We start from the raw sequence: 16,582 nt of genomic DNA, 5'->3' as shown, positions 1-16,582 counted from the left end.
AAAGCTGTCAGAGAGATGTGCTACTGCAGTGTAACTGGAACTCCCTGGGCTTTGTTTATTTTGCCTATGGCCCTAAAACATGGCTTCAACTAGGCCTACATGGCCAAGCTGCAAAGTCAAACTTGACTATAACGGGACATTTTTTTTGCCCTACAATATGCTTATTTTAAGGTTAAGGGTAGGGTTAGAGCCTTTCCTTTGATCCTCCACTTCCTAGTGTCTGTGCTTGCTCCTGGTTGGCTGAAGTGTAGGTGTGTTTGTGTGTGTGTTGGGGTCAGTCCCGGGAGGGGTCCATCTCTATTACTGTAAGTCAGCAGAGTAAAGCTTGAACAGGAAGTGAGGTTATGTGTGCCTCCCAAATTACACCCTATTCCATATCTAGTGCAGTAGATAGGGAATAGGGTGCCATTTGGAATGCAACCTATTTGATAGGTGTGGCAATCGCTTGGTTACCCTGGTGTGTGTGGTTAGCATGATGTAGCGCCTAGCACAACAGAACAATGTGTTCACTCACAGGGCTTGTGAACAGAGCTAGTGTGTTCTGCAGAGCAACCACACAGCAACACTTCTCTCACAGCCAATTGCAGCTCAAATTCAGACCTTAACGTACATTCAAGTACATTCAATTCAATGGAACGCTGCGTTTGCCCTGCAACATTGCGTTGCAGAGGTAGTTGCAGTATGTTCTGTGTGGTATCAAACATATGCGTCAAACTGAATGCGTAGACTGCTTGACAGAAATGGTAGCAGAAGATGAATGATTAACTTTTGTTGCACACATATCCAGATGATGCTGCGTACCATTTTGCGCAATGACGCTGTCAGGGTGATGGAGGCGTAAACACTCCTGATACCTCTCCCCCAGACCATTATACACACAAACAGACACAGGCCCTCTCACTCATGCCCTTTAAAATCATGCTGCTTTTTCACACAGACCGAGCGGGGGCTGAGGAGGAAGATAAGAGGAGGGAGGAAATCTCATCTGCATTCAGCTGTTAAATAAAAACACAACCTTTCAATGAACCTCACAGCCAGTCAGCCAGCCAGCCAGCCAATCACCTCACAGTCAGCCAGCCAGCCAGCCAATCACCTCACAGTCAGCCAGCCAGCCAGCCAATCACCTCACAGTCAGCCAGGCAGCCAGCCATTAGCCTACAGGCAGCATATTTGAGAAATGTTGTGTGAAGAAGCATAATAAAAAGCCTATCACTATCAACCTGAAAATAAAATATATTTAAAATGTAGATTTGTTCCTGTGGGAGACTGTGAAATGTTAGGTTTTGGACATGTACTGTAAACTGTCCCTGGGTATTTTATGGGCCATATTGTATTGGTCTTCTGTCTAATAGCCTAGTAACATCCATTCATTATCCACATTGATTGACAGCTCGATTCAAATCAAAATAAAGAAAGAGGGAGATGTGAACGAAGCTTGTGGCTGAAAACTCCTCCTGGCTAATCTGGGGGATTAGGAGCTATAAATGGCAGCCAGTCGCTTGCTGATGATGAATGCCATAAACGGACATCTTGTGTCAAAACAGGTCCCCTTCTATAAGAACTATATATGGCAGTCGCTTGCTGTTGATGAATGCCACGAACGGCCATCTTGTGTCAAAACAGGTCCCCTTCTATAAGAACTATATAAGAACAAGTGTTCTGGATCACACTGTAATGTATTACAGACAGAAGCCTCAGGCAGTAACAGACAAATGGCTTTCTGAGCCAGAGTGTGTAAAATGTCTTTCTCATCTATTTTTTTATTTTTTTTACTATTTTCTACATTGTAGAATAATAGTGAAGACATCAAAACTATGAAATAACACATATGGAATCATGTAGTAACCAACAAAGTGTTAATTAAATGAAAATATATTTTATATTTGAGATTCTTCAAATAGCCACCCTTTGCTTTGATGACAGCTTTGCACACTCTTGGCAGTCTCTCAATGATTCCATATGTGTTATTTCATAGTGTTGATGTCTTCACTATTATTCTACAATGTAGAAAATAGTAAAAATAAAGAAAAACCCTTGAATGAGTTGGCGTTCTAAAACTTTTGACCGGTAGTGTAGGTAAAGCTGTTAAAGGAAAAGGAAGTGAAGAGGTGCAGAGGAGAGAAAAAGAGGGAAAGCGAAAGCTGGAGGGAGAGAGAGATAGAGAGTGAGGGAACCTGGGAGACGCTGCCACTTCAGAGCCTTCCGGCAACTGTCTGCCACCGAGCTGCCGACACACACACGGGCAAGCACACACACACACACAGACACACACAGACACATACAGCGCATGGCCACATATTATTCATAAACACTCAAACACTCATAGAGCAGGGTCCCTTACACTCACACATGCACAGACAGAACCACCCACAGGAGTCACAACCAAATCCCCTTAACCATATGGAGCAGCGGCAGCCCATAGAACACAGACTGACACCCTACTGAACATACACATACACCCTCCATAGATGCGTAGAACACCTGGGCCACCTTGCTCAATGATATCAATAGGTTGTCTCTACTGAGACGGTTATGTATTGTAACATGCAGTTCAACTCCCGGTGGGATTGCAGAAATGTCCTTCTAATGGTTTTCTCTCTAAATTAATCCATAGCTTGATTAGCCTAGTTACTCCAGGGAATGCTGGTAAATGTCATCATGGACCAGGTTGTTGCTGTGATGTGGTTAATGAACAAAACTGTTTTAACATTCAAGTATAATCTTCCTCTTCTCTCCTCCCCTTTCCTCTCTTCTTCTCCTCTCATCCTCTCCTCTTCAAGGATAACCATTCAGATGAATAGGAAGTGGAACCTCTTCATGTTGAATATGATGATTCATGCCATATTTGTCATCACTCCATCTTTCTGTCCCTCTCTTAATGTTTTAGACGTAAATCACAATTTTGTGTTGTCGTTCCCTGTGAGGAAATATACACAATGATCACTTAAATCACCCTAAAAGTACAGCGGATGAGGTCTGTTAGGATATTAACAGCGGCTATGACGTACGCCCATCTATTATCTACATGAAGGCCTTACTCAGTGAGGAGAAAGAATGGAGAGACACATTTAGGAGCCGTGATTGCAGAGCTTTTTGGTGACTCGTTGGGTGTGGAATTTGTTTACATGTAGAGTACATTTACAGTTGAAGTCGGAAGTTTACATACACCTTAGCTAAATACATTTAAACTCAGTTTTTCACAATTCCTGACATTTAATCCTAGTAAAAATTCCCTGTTTTAGGTCAGTTAGGATCACCACTTTATTTTAAGAATGTGAAATGTCAGAATAATAGTAGAGAGAATGATTTATTTCAGCTTTTATTTATTTCATCACATTCCCAGTAGGTCAGACATTTACATACACTCTATTAGTATTTGGTAGCATTGCCTTTAAATTGTTTAATTTGGGTCAAACGTTTCGGGTAGCCTTCCACAAGCTTCCCACAATAATTTTGGTGAATTTTGGCTCATTCCTCCTGACAGAGCTGGTGTAACTGAGTCAGGTTTGTAGGCCTCCTTGCTCGCACACGTTTTTTCAGTTCTGCCCACAAATGTTCTATAGGATTGAGGTCAGGGCTTTGTGATGGCCACTCCAATACCTTGACTTTGTTGTCCTTAAGCCATTTTGCCACAACTTTGGAAGTATGCTTGGGGTCATTGTCCATTTGGAACACTCATTTGCGACCAAGCTTTAACTTCCTGACTGATGTCTTGAGATGTTGCTTCAATATATCCACATAATTTTCCTTCTTCATGATGCCATCTATTTTGTGAAGTGCGCCAGTCCCTCCTGCAGCAAAGCACTCCCACAGCATGATGCTGCCACCCCGTGCTTCACAGTTGGGATGGTGTTCTTCGGCTTGCAAGTACCCCCTTTTTCCTCCAAACATAACGATGGTCATTATGGCCAAACAGTTATATTTTTATTTCATCAGACTAAAAAGTACGATCTTTGTCCCCATGTGCAGTTGCAAACCGTAGTCTGGCTTTTTTATGGCGGTTTTGGAGCAGTGGCTTCTTCCTTGCTGAGCGGCCTTTCAGGTTATATCGATATACAGTGAGGGAAAAAAGTATTTGATCCCCTGCTGATTTTGTACGTTTGCCCACTGACAAAGAAATGATCAGTCTATAATTTTAATGGTAGGTTTATTTGAACAGTAAGAATCAGAATAACAACAAAAAAATCCAGAAAAACGCATGTCAAAAATGTTATAAATTGATTTGCATTTTAATGAGGGAAATAAGTATTTGACCCCCTCTCAATCAGAAAGATTTCTGGCTCTCAGGTGTCTTTTATACAGGTAACGAGCTGAGATTAGGAGCACACTCTTAAAGGGAGTGCTCCTAATCTCAGCTTGTTACCTGTATAAAAGACACCTGTCCACAGAAGCAATCAATCAATCAGATTCCAAACTCTCCACCATGGCCAAGACCAAAGAGCTCTCCAAAGATGTCAGGGACAAGATTGTAGACCTACACAAGGCTGGAATGGGCTACAAGACCATCGCCAAGCAGCTTGGTGAGAAGGTGACAACAGTTGGTGCGATTATTCGCAACTGGAAGAAACACAAAAGAACTGTCAATCTCCCTCGGCCTGGGGCTCAATGCAAGATCTCACCTCGTGGAGTTGCAATGATCATGAGAACGGTGAGGAATCAGCTCAGAACTACACGGGAGGATCTTGTCAATGATCTCAAGGCAGCTGGGACCATAGTCACCAAGAAAACAATTGGTAACACACTACGCTGTGAAGGATTGAAATCCTGCAGCGCCCGCAAGGTCCCCCTGCTCAAGAAAGCATATATACAGGGCCGTCTGAAGTTTGCCAATGAACATCTGAATGATTCAGAGGAGAACTGGGTGAAAGTGTTGTAGTCAGATGAGACCGAAATGGAGCTCTTTGGCATCAACTCAACTCGCCGTGTTTGGAAGAGGAGGAATGCTGCCTATGACCCCAAGAACACCATCCCCACCGTCAAACATGGAGGTGGAAACATTATGATTTGGGGGTGTTTTTCTGCTAAGGGGACAGGATATCATGGGCCTAGCCAGTCTCCAGACCTTAATCCCATAGAAAATCTGTGGAGGGAGCTGAAGGTTCGAGTTGCCAAACGTCAGCCTCGAAACCTTAATGACTTGGAGAAGATCTGCAAAGAGGAGTGGGACAAAATCCCTCCTGAGATGTGTGCAAACCTGGTGGTCAACTACAAGAAACGTCTGACCTCTGTGATTGCCAACAAGGGTTTTGCCACCAAGTACTAAGTCATGTTTTGCAGAGGGGTCAAATACTTATTTCCCTCATTAAAATGCAAAACAATTTATAACATTTTTGACATGCGTTTTTCTGGATTTTTTTGTTGTTATTATGTCTCTCACTGTTCAAATAAACCTACCATTAAAATTATAGACTGATCATTTCTTTGTCAGTGAGCAAATGTACAAAATCAGCAGGGGATCAAATACCTTTTTCCCTCACTGTAGGACTCGTTTTACTGTGGATATAGATACTTTTGTACCTGTTTCCTCCAGCATCTTCACAAGGTCCTTTGCTGTTGTTCTGGGATTGATTTGCACTTTTCACACCAAAGAATGTTCATCTCTAGGAGACAGAACATGTCTCCTTCCTGAGCGGTATGACGGCTGTGTGATCCCATGGTGTTTATACTTGTGTACTATTGTTTGTACAGATGAACGTGGTACCTTCAGGCATTTGGATATTGCTCCCAAAGATGAACCAGACTTGTGGAGGTCTACACATTTTTTTCTGAGTTCTTGGCTGATTTCTTTAGATTTTCCCATGATGTCAAGTAAAGAGGCACTGAGTTTGAAGGTAGGCCTTGAAATACATCCACAGGGACACCTCCAATTGACTCAAATTATGTCAATTAGCCTATCAGAAGCTTCTAAAGCCATGACATCATTTTCTGGAACTTTCCAAGCTGTTTAAAGGCACAGTCAACTTAGTGTATGTAAACTTCTGACCCACTGGAATTGTGATACAGTGAATTATAAGTGAAATAATCTGTCTGTAAACAATTGTTGGAAGAATTACTAGTGTCATGCACAAAGTAGATGTCCTAACCGACTTGCCAAAACTATAGTTTGTTAACAAGAAATGTGTGGAGTGGTTGAAAAACAAGTTTTAATGACTCCAACCTAAGTGTATGTCAACTTCCGACTTCAACTGTATTTCTATGCAAATTTTCACACCGTCTGGATCACGATGAGGGAAATTAGCACAGGTTAATTAGCATGGTGTGGAATGTCTGATAACATTGTCTCTCCATCTGTAATTCTGGCTGACTTGGCTTGTTTGTGTGTGTGTGTGTGTGTGTGTGTGTGTGTGTGTGTGTGTGTGTGTGTGTGTGTGTGTGTGTGTGTGTGTGTGTGTAACTTGGCGTGTTGCCATCCCTCCTCTGCAGGGCATCTGTCAGTCATCTGTCCAGTCAGCTTCGGATTTATAATCACACATGCATTTTGCAGCGCAGTGTTTCATGGGGCCAAAGATTCAATCTAACGCTAGGCAGCCATGTACTGTATTCTCTCCCTACCTACCTGCCCACTGGACTGGATGAGTGGGCAAAGCTAAAGCTAATAAATCAGAAAGTAGGATTCCCAATGATGAAGCTGATATGATCACTTATATGATGTGCAGTGTATATTGTGTATTGTGATGTGTATCGAAGGGAATACGATATTTAGACTACATGAATAATCAGGGATGGCTGATAGATGTGGCCCATGCCATGTTAGTTGAAATGATTGAATAGCTCATGCTCATACAAGCATTACGGTGAGTCATCATGACAGTCTCTGATGGAACAGGCTAGGGTCTGTTTTGTCCTTTTGTCCATGTGCCTTTTGGCATCGCCTGCACAAATGTCTCTGATGCTATCTTACTCGGAGCCTTCAACATTTCAGACCCTATTACTTCAGATGGCTCAATGACTATTGGACCAAGGTACAGATAATGTAGTGGTATTATCATTGTCATCTTGTGTGGTGAGCAATGGAGCGTTGGTCACTTTGGGTGTGTCTCAATAGTCTCCCTTCGTCTCCCGCAATCTACACTGACATGAATGAACTGAACAGGTGAAAGTAATTTCATGGTTCAGTTGGCATCCTCCATAATTGATTTTGTCTGTGTGTTCAGATCAGTAAAGGGGAGGAAGCCACTATTGAGATGCAGCCTTCTTTGTACAATGGGTCGTGGGGACGACTATTGAGATGCAGCCTTTGTACTGCAATATGGGTAGTGGGGCTGATACAATTTGTTCATGGCGCTCCTGTTTAGCTAGCTGATCTGTAGCCGTCTCATGTTCTGAGAACATCACTCTTATCAGACATCACAGTCACAGTAAAGAAGGCAAGGCTGCCATGTGCCATGAACATTGTGCCAGTGTTGCCAGGGTAACAGCGGCTTCTGTTCCAACACACTGTGGTTGTGGTTGAGGTTTTCATGGCTGTAAAAATGTTGGTGGAGCCTTTGGGTTTGACTGACAGATTGGAAAAAGGGACGTCATATTATAGAAATAGAATGGTTATTATAACGTCATTTCTTACAATTTTGCGGACGGCACAGCATAATCTTTTCAACCAGAGATTGAATGTCCTCTACACTTGACTTTTCTAATACTGTAGTTAAATGGCGCTGTGATGCAGCATGGTTGTGTGTTGATGAGGATTAAATGGCAGCACTATCCTGCTCTACCACTTGTTAGCCGATGCCTGAACACAGCTTTGGCCTCTGATGTAACGTGTTAGGTGTTAGATGACACCTACCCTATGATGTCACAGTGCACATTAAGGTCATTCAGTCACTACACACATAACTGACCTACAATCATGTTATAGAGCTGTAATAGTCTATAGTGTTTTGTTATGAATATCTACATTTTAACACTGTAGGTCTGTTCTATAATTATTTGTTTATTATTGAGGGGACAGCAATATTTGAATTTGAATAGTATTATTTCACACCGATTTGAACCTGAATGACCTGTGCTCCCCAAGGAGCAAAAGGTTAGCCTAAGTGTTGTAAGTTAGTGTTTGACCTCAATGGTCAATTACAATTATTTAACATATACTGTAGTGTACAGCCCTCAATATTCCTACCGTTTATTTACCACATTTACCCGTAAACCACTGTGTTATTCACATACAGGTACACTATATATACAAAAGTATGTGGACACCCCTTCAAATGAGTGGATTCGGCTATTTCAACCACACCCGTTGCTGACAGGTGTATAAAATCGATCACACAGCCATGCAATCTCCATAGACAAACATTGGCTGTAGAATGGCCTTACTGAAGAGCTCAGTGACTTTCAACGTGGCACCGTCATAGGATGCCACCATTCCAACAAGTCAGTTCATCACATTTCTGCCCTGCTAGAGCTGCCCCGGTCAACTGTAAGAGCTGTTATTGTGAAGTGGAAACATCTATGAGCAACAATGGCTCAGCCGCAAAGTGGTAGGCCACAGAAGCTCACAGAACGAGTGCTGAAGCGCATAGTGCATAAAAATCGTCTGTCCTCGTTGGCAAAACTCACTACCAAGTTCCAAACAGCCTCTGGGAGCTTCATGAAATGGGTTTCCATGGCCGAGCAGCCGCTCATAAGCCTAAGAGCACCATGCGCAATGCCAAGCGTCGGCTGGAGTGGTGTAAAGCTCGCCGGCATTGGACTCTGGAGCAGTGGAAACACGTTCTCTGGCGTGATGAATCATGCTTTACCATCTGGCAGTCCGACTGACAAATCTGGGTTTGGCGGATGCCAGGAGAACACTACCTGCCCCAATGCATAGTGCAACTGTAAGGTTTGGTGGAAGATGAATAATGTTCTGGGGCTGTTTTTCAAGGTTCGGGCTAGGCCCCTTAGTTCCAGTGAAGGGAAATCTTAACGCTACAGCATACAATGACATTCTAGATGATTCTGTGCTTCCAACTTTGTGGCAACAGTTTGGGGAAGGCCCTTTCCTGTTTCAGCTTGACAATGCCCCTGTGCACAAAGCGAGGTCCATACAGAAATGGTTTGTCGAGATCGGTGTGGAAGAACTTGTCTGATCTGCACAGAGCCCTGACCTCAACCCCATCGAACACCTTTGGGATGAATTGGAACGCCGACTGCGAGCCAGGCCTAATCGCCCAACATCAGTGCCTGACCTCGCTAATGCTCTTGTGGCTGATAGAAAGTCCCCACAGCAATGTTCCAACATCTAGTGGAAAGCCTTCCCAGAAGAGTGGAGGCTGTTATAACAGCAAAGGTGGGACCATCTCCATACTAATGCCCATGATTTTGGAATGAGATGTTCGACAAGCAGGTGTCCACATACCTTTGGTCATGTAGTGTATATACACTACCGTTCAAAAGTTTGGGGTCACTTAGAAATGTCCTTGTTTTCGAAAGAAAAGCTATTTTTTTGTCCCAAAAAATAGCATTAAATTGATCAGAAATACAGTGTAGACATTGTTAATGTTGTAAATGGCTATTGTAGCTGGAAATGGCTGATTTTTTATGGAATATCTACATAGGCGTACAGAGGCCCATTATCAGCAACCATCAGTCCTGTGTTCCAATGGCACGTTGTGTTTGCTAATCCAAGTTTATCATTTTAAAAGGCTAATTGATCATTAGAAAATCCTTTTGCAATTATGTTAGCACAGCTGAAAACTGTTGTGCTGATTAAAGAAGCAATACAACTGGCCTTCTTGAGACTAGTTGAGTATCTGGAGCATCAGCAATTGTGGGTTTGATTACAGGCCCAAAATGGCCAGAAACAAATAACTTTCTTCTGAAACTCGTCAGTCTATTCTTGTTCTGAGAAATGAAGGCTATTCCATGCGAGAAATTGCCAAGAAACTGAAGATCTCGTACAACGCTGTGTACTACTCCCTTCACAGAACAGCGCAAACTGGCTCTAACCAGAATAGAAAGAGGAGTGGGAGGCCCCGGTGCACAACTGAGCAAGAGGACAAATACATTAGAGTGTCTAGTTTGAGAAACAGACGCCTCACAGGTCCTCAACTGGCAGCTTCATTAAATAGTACCCGCATAACACCAGTCTCAACGTCAACAGTGAAGCGGCGACTCCGGGATGCTGACCTTCTAGGCAGAGTTGCAAAGAAAAAGCCATATCTCAGACTGGACTAATGGTTGCTGATAATGGGCCTCTGTACGCCTATGTAGATATTCCATTAAAAATCAGCAATTTCCAGCTAAAATAGCCATTTACAACATTAACAATGTCTACACTGTATTTCTGATCAATTTGATGTTATTTTAATGGACAAAAAAATTGCTTTTCTTTCAAAAACAAGGACATTTCTAAGTGACCCCAAACTTTTGAATGTAGTGTACCTCAATACTCCAGTATCCCTGCACATTGTGAATTTGCTATTGACCCTGAATACATTCTTCTGTTTTTGTCTTTTTCATCCTCTCTTATTTCTTACTCCTCCTGTTTTTTTAAATGTTTTTTTTAAATACTATTTTGATGTTGAATACTGCACTGTTGGATAGGGCTTTTAAGTAAGGTCACTGTACTTGTGCATGTAACAAATAAAACTTGAAACTTGAAGTAGTCCAGACTCATGATATTCTCAGTAGTACAGATAAGCCTCATACACAGTGCTGGAAAAAGTACTCAATGTCATACTTGAGTAAAAGTATAGATACCTTAATAGAATATGTCTCAAGTAAAAGTGGAAGTCACCCAGTAAAATACTACTTGAGTAAAAGTCTAAAGTATTTGGTTTTAAATACACTTAAGTATCAAAAGTAAATGCAATTGCTAAAATATACTTAAGTATCAAAAGTAAAAGTAAAAGTATAAATCGTTTCAAATTCCTTATATTAAGCAAACCAGATGGCACAATTTTCTTGTTTTTTTTAAAATTGGCAGATAGCCAGGGGTACACTCCAACACTCAGACATAATTTACAAACAAAGCATTTGTGTTTAGTGAGTCCGCCAGATCAGAGGCAGTAGGGATGACCAGGGATGTTCTCTTGATAATGAATTTGACAATTTTCCTGTCAAAATGTAACAAGTACTTTTGGGTGTCAGGGAAAATGTATGGAGTAAAAAGTACATTATTTCCATTAGGAATGTAGTGAAGTAAAAGTAAAAGTATAAATAGTAAAGTAAAGTTACAGATACCCCCCCAAAAAACTACTTAAGTAGTACTTTAAAGTATTTTTACTTAAGTACTTTACACCACTGCTCATACATCAATTGGAGTTATTTTGTGAAGCACTGTAACCCTCAGAGCTTACAGTAGGTTGGCCTCAGAAGTAAATATCACAGAGTTTGTGGTTGCTGGTTTAAATTGGAGAGCTGCTTACATGTACAGTAAATCTATTGACTGGCCTGTTATTCCAGCAGGCATTTGATGTGGTGTGGCTGGACTGACTTCCGGTTATGTCCCAGTGCTAAGTGCTTTCCCATCAACTCCACTCTCACCTGAGATAACCTTTCTGGCCTTAGACATAGACCCTGGTCTTACCTATTAAAAATGTCCATTACCCCACCAGTACAGAATACACACGCATGCACACACACACATACAGTATGTACAATTTTTACTATCTATGTGTGGGTGTAGTAGTACTGTGGTGTGGATTATAATGATAAGTGGGTAGTAGGTGAGATGGAAAGTAGCCAGGAGACCCAGTCACAACTCACAAGGGAATTACTGCCATCTGCACAGCACACACACACACACACACACACACACACACACACACACACACACACACACAGAGGAGTCCAAAGCCTGCTGCCAATTATATTAATGACCCTAACAACACCGGGGCCTGAGCAGGGAACAGGGGGCGTCGCCTTAAGACCTCAGCAGATTTGTGTGAAGGACCTTTGAGTTCAACACACCCTCCTCCTCCCCTCACACACACACACACACACGAATGTGAGCGAACACATACATACTAACACACACGCGTGCATGCGTATACACACACACACACATACGCACACACACAAGACCGTGCATACTCACATACACACACACACACCAGCTCTCTCTCCATGTAGCACAGCTAGATAACAGGAAGGCTAAAAATATCTCCTGCCGATTAGGTAAGTAAAGAACTGAAGAGAGAGAGAGAGAGAGAGAGAGAGAGAGAGAGAGAGAGAGAGAGAGAGAGAGAGAGAGAGAGAGAGAGAGAGAGAGAGAGAGAGAGAGAGAGAGAGAGAGAGAGAGAGAGAGAGAGAGAGAGAGAGAGAGAGAGAGAGAGAGAGAGAGAGAGAGAGAGAGAGAGAGAGAGAGAGAGAGAGAGAGAGAGAGAGAGAGAAGAGAGAGAGAGAGAGAGAGAGAGAGAGTGTGTGTATGTTTTCCATATGAGTGTGTGTGAGGGCTCGCTGAACTCTTACGATTCTGCCCCAGTACAGTTTTGACATGAAGTTATATCAAAAGCAGGTGCCCACCTGTAGTTTCTGTTAATGGGATGCAGGTAGGGAGGGGTGTATGAAAGGGGTGCAGTGGTCAATGTGTGGGGTGGTGTCGGGGGAATGGGGGTTACAGTACAGCAAAACCTATAGTTTCCCCAAATCCCCTTAGCTTCTTCCAATCTGTCCATGTGACGGTGAAACAATGTAAGCCTCTTAGTCCTGATCCACAGCCTGTGGAGAGGTTAGTGTATGTAACAGGGCTGTAGATGTTGTCCCTTAGGCACAGATCTGCAAAAAGGGTGCTATCTAGAACATAAAAGGGTTCTTCGCCTTTCCCAATAGGAGAACCCTTTGAAGAACCCTTTTTGGTACCAGGTAGAACTCTTTTGGGTTTCATGTACAGTGGGGAAAAAAAGTATTTAGTCAGCCACCAGTTGTGCAAGTTCTCCCACTTAAAAAGATGAGAGAGGCCTGTAATTTTCATCATAGGTACACGTCAACTATGACAGACAAAATGAGGGAAAAAAATCCAGAAAAACACATTGTAGGATTTTTCATGAATTTATTTGCAAATTATGGTGGAAAATAAGTATTTGGTCAATAACAAAAGTTTCTCAATACTTTGTTATATACCCTTTGTTGGCAATGACACAGGTCAAACGTTTTCTGTAAGTCTTCACAAGGTTTTCACACACTGTTGCTGGTATTTTGGCCCATTCCTCCATGCAGATCTCCTCTAGAGCAGTGATGTTTTGGAGCTGTCACTGGGCAACACAGACTTTCAACTCCCTCCAAAGATTTTCTATGGGGTTGAGATCTGGAGACTGGCTAGGCCACTCCAGGACCTTGAAATGCTTCTTACGAAGCCACTCCTTCGTTGCCCGGGTGGTGTGTTTGGGATCATTGTCATGCTGAAAGACCCAGCCACGTTTCATCTTCAATGCCCTTGCTGATGGAAGGAGGTTTTCACTCAAAATCTCATGATACATGGCCCCATTCATTCTTTCCTTTACACGGATCAGTCGTCCTGGTCCCTTTGCAGAAAAACAGCCCCAAAGCATGATGTTTCCACCCCCATGCTTCACAGTAGGTATGGTGTTCTTTGGATGCAACTCAGCATTCTTTGTCCTCCAAACACGACGAGTTGAGTTTTTAACAAAAAAGTTATATTTTGGTTTCATCTGACCATATGACATTCTCCCAATCCTCTTCTGGATCATCCAAATGCACTCTAGCAAACTTCAGACGGGCCTGGACATGTACTGGCTTAAGCAGGGGGACACATCTTGCACTGCAGGATTTGAGTCCCTGGCGGCGTAGTGTGTTACTGATGGTAGGCTTTGTTACTTTGGTCCCAGCTCTCTGCAGGTCATTCACTAGGTCCCCCCGTGTGGTTCTGGGATTTTTGCTCACCGTTCTTGTGATCATTTTGACCCCACGGGGTGAGATCTTGCGTGGAGCCCCAGATCGAGGGAGATTATCAGTGGTCTTGTATGTCTTCCATTTCCTAATAATTGCTCCCACAGTTGATTTATTCAAACCAAGCTGCTTCCCTATTGCAGATTCAGTCTTCCCAGCCTGGTGCAGGTCTACAATTTTGTTTCTGGTGTCCTTTGACAGCTCTTTGGTCTTGGCCATAGTGGAGTTTGGAGTGTGACTGTTTGAGGTTGTGGACAGGTGTCTTTTATACTGATAACAAGTTCAAACAGGTGCCATTAATACAGGTAACGAGTGGAGGACAGAGGAGCCTCTTAAAGAAGAAGTTACAGGTCTGTGAGAGCCAGAAATCTTGCTTGTTTGTAGGTGACCAAATACTTATTTTCCACCATAATTTGCAAATAAATTCATTAAAAATCCTACAATGTGTTTTTCTGGATTTTTTCCCCTCATTTTGTCTGTCATAGTTGACGTGTACCTATGATGAAAATTACAGGCCTCTCTCATCTTTTTAAGTGGAAGAACTTGCACAATTGGTGGCTGACTAAATACTTTTTTCCCCCACTGTATTACCCTTTCCACAGAGAGGGTTCTACATGGAACATAAAAGGATTCTACCTGGAACCAAAAAGGGTTCTCCTATGAGGACATGTTTTGGAAGAGCTGAATCAGTATGCACAAGGCTGTAACAACTGCATAATTGTCATATAACATAGATATTATTACTTGTAGTCCAGGTGTACAAGTGTGCTAAGTTTCATGCTTTTATATTCCTTTATTTGATCAAAGTGAACTTTTATACTAATATACTAAACATTTCTGGTCTATTTTGTATGCAAGAGGTTGGCAATTCTAGAATGTTCATGAATGTAAACAAAAGTATCGTAAAAGTATCACATAGTCTTTCTACTGTTCATTCCTTTGACTAAAAGGTGTTCTGTAGAGTACGTAGCCCTACTGTATTCAGACTAAAAGGTGTCCTGTCCCCTTTCTGTTTCAGACTACCTATGTTCCCCAGAGGAAAACGTTCACATGATCGACTTCACACGGTTCAAGATCCGAGACATGGAGACAGGGACGGTGCTGTTTGAGATCACCAAACCCCCTGCACCAGGTACATGCTATGTTGAAACTACCGTATTATACAGCACAGATATTAGATACATGTACTGTGTATAAGCTATATGTTGGTAATGTATTTTATGGAGACATGGAGACAGGGACGGTGCTGTTTGAGATCAACAAACCACCAGCACCAGGTAAGTAATAGGCCTGTCTGTGCTATATATAACCGTTAGTATTTGTGTTCCCTAACATATTCATATTCATAGATACATGTTAACATATCACAACCGGCCGTGATTGGGAGTCCCATAGGGCGGTGCACAATTGGCCCAGCGTCGTCCGGGTTTGGCCGGTGTAGGCCATCATTGTAAATAAGAGATTGTTCTTAACTGTCTTGCCTAGTTAAAAATAAAAGGTAAAATAAAAATAAATAAATAAATATGCTCTCTTATTAGAGCCTAGGATATATGACTTGTGGCACTAAACTACAGTTCATAGCCTCTGATGACGAAGAGCTTTTAAGACCTACTGTATGTATGAGCAGCATATACCTCTGGGTTAACTAGGCCCAGGCAGTATTATGCATGATTCATGAATTAATTACTCCTGTTAGCTAGGTCTCCACTGAGAAGGGGTTATTTCGCTGTGTGAGTTGATCATCTAAGCCTCTGAAACAGTGTCTATTCAGAGAGGTACACAGCAGAGAGACCGTGCTTCAAAACAGCAGGCTTGTTAACGCGGTGTCTTTTGTGACACTGTGGCAGCGGGCGAAAAGAAGGACTTTGACCCCAACGGAGGCCGCTTTGTCCGTTACCAGTTCACCCCTGCCTTCCTGCAGCTGCGCCAGGTCGGAGCCACGTAAGTCACAGCTAAGATGGCCAATAGTGGGTGTGGGTGTGTAAGGGTGGTGGTGTGGTGGCCATTCAGTGCCATGCTGTTCTCTTCTGAGAGCAGACAGATGGGGAGGGCTATTCTCGGAGAGTGAGAGGTGTGTGTGTGTGTGTGTGTGTGTGTGTGTGTGTGTGTGTGTGTGTGTGTGTGTGTGTGTGTGTGTGTGTGTGTGTGTGTGTGCGTGCCTACGTGCTTGTGTGCGTGTTTGTGTGTGACAGATACCAAGGAGGCAGGAAGGCCATACAGTAGGGGGAGAAAGAGAGAGGGAGAGAGAGAAAGAGAGCGGGAGAGAGAGAGAAAGAGAGAGGGAAAAACGGAGGCAGAGTGAGGGAGAAAGAGAGAGAGAAAGAGAGGTGAGAAAAAAGACAGTCAGGCCAGTTGTTATTAATTCACCTTTTACTGCAGTGGGCTAAGTCAGGGTCTCACAGAGGGTTTATTGGTAGTCTTAAACAAATCTACGTCACACACATAGTTATGGGCTTAAAGAAAAGAAGACAGCTGTACCATGTCAGATATAGAGTTGAAATGTATTACATTTGGAGTTTGCATCCCAATATTACACTTTATATACATCACAGAAGACTGAAATATAACAAAACCTTTTGACATAGAAACACCAGATTTCCGGCAGTTTAAAAAAAATAATGTTTATTAATTATGAAATTATGAAAAATATGAATAACATTCCACCCATGAGGCCACTAGTCATTTGACTGCAGGAAAGGGCTACTGTAGAGGGGGCAAATGAGGAAACATGGAATTATACTTTGGTTCTGCA

At 42.6% G+C, this 16,582-nt stretch overlaps 1 protein-coding gene across 1 annotated transcript in view; it reads left to right on the top strand.

Moving 5' to 3' along the window:
• The window catches only part of LOC121567896 (protein unc-119 homolog A-like), a 32,490-nt gene that overhangs the window by 14,660 nt on the left and 1,248 nt on the right, over positions 1–16,582 (top strand). Inside the window, exons 2-3 of the mRNA XM_041878259.2 lie at positions 14,849–14,962; positions 15,678–15,771. Coding sequence (XP_041734193.1) covers positions 14,849–14,962; positions 15,678–15,771 — 208 coding nt within the window. The remainder of the gene's footprint in view (positions 1–14,848; positions 14,963–15,677; positions 15,772–16,582) is intronic.

Source organism: Coregonus clupeaformis, chromosome 6 (assembly GCF_020615455.1).
Source record: "Coregonus clupeaformis isolate EN_2021a chromosome 6, ASM2061545v1, whole genome shotgun sequence".
NCBI lineage: Eukaryota > Metazoa > Chordata > Actinopteri > Salmoniformes > Salmonidae > Coregonus > Coregonus clupeaformis.
The sequence above is the reverse complement of the archived record's forward strand: the minus strand, read 5'-3'. Positions and strand labels throughout refer to the sequence as shown.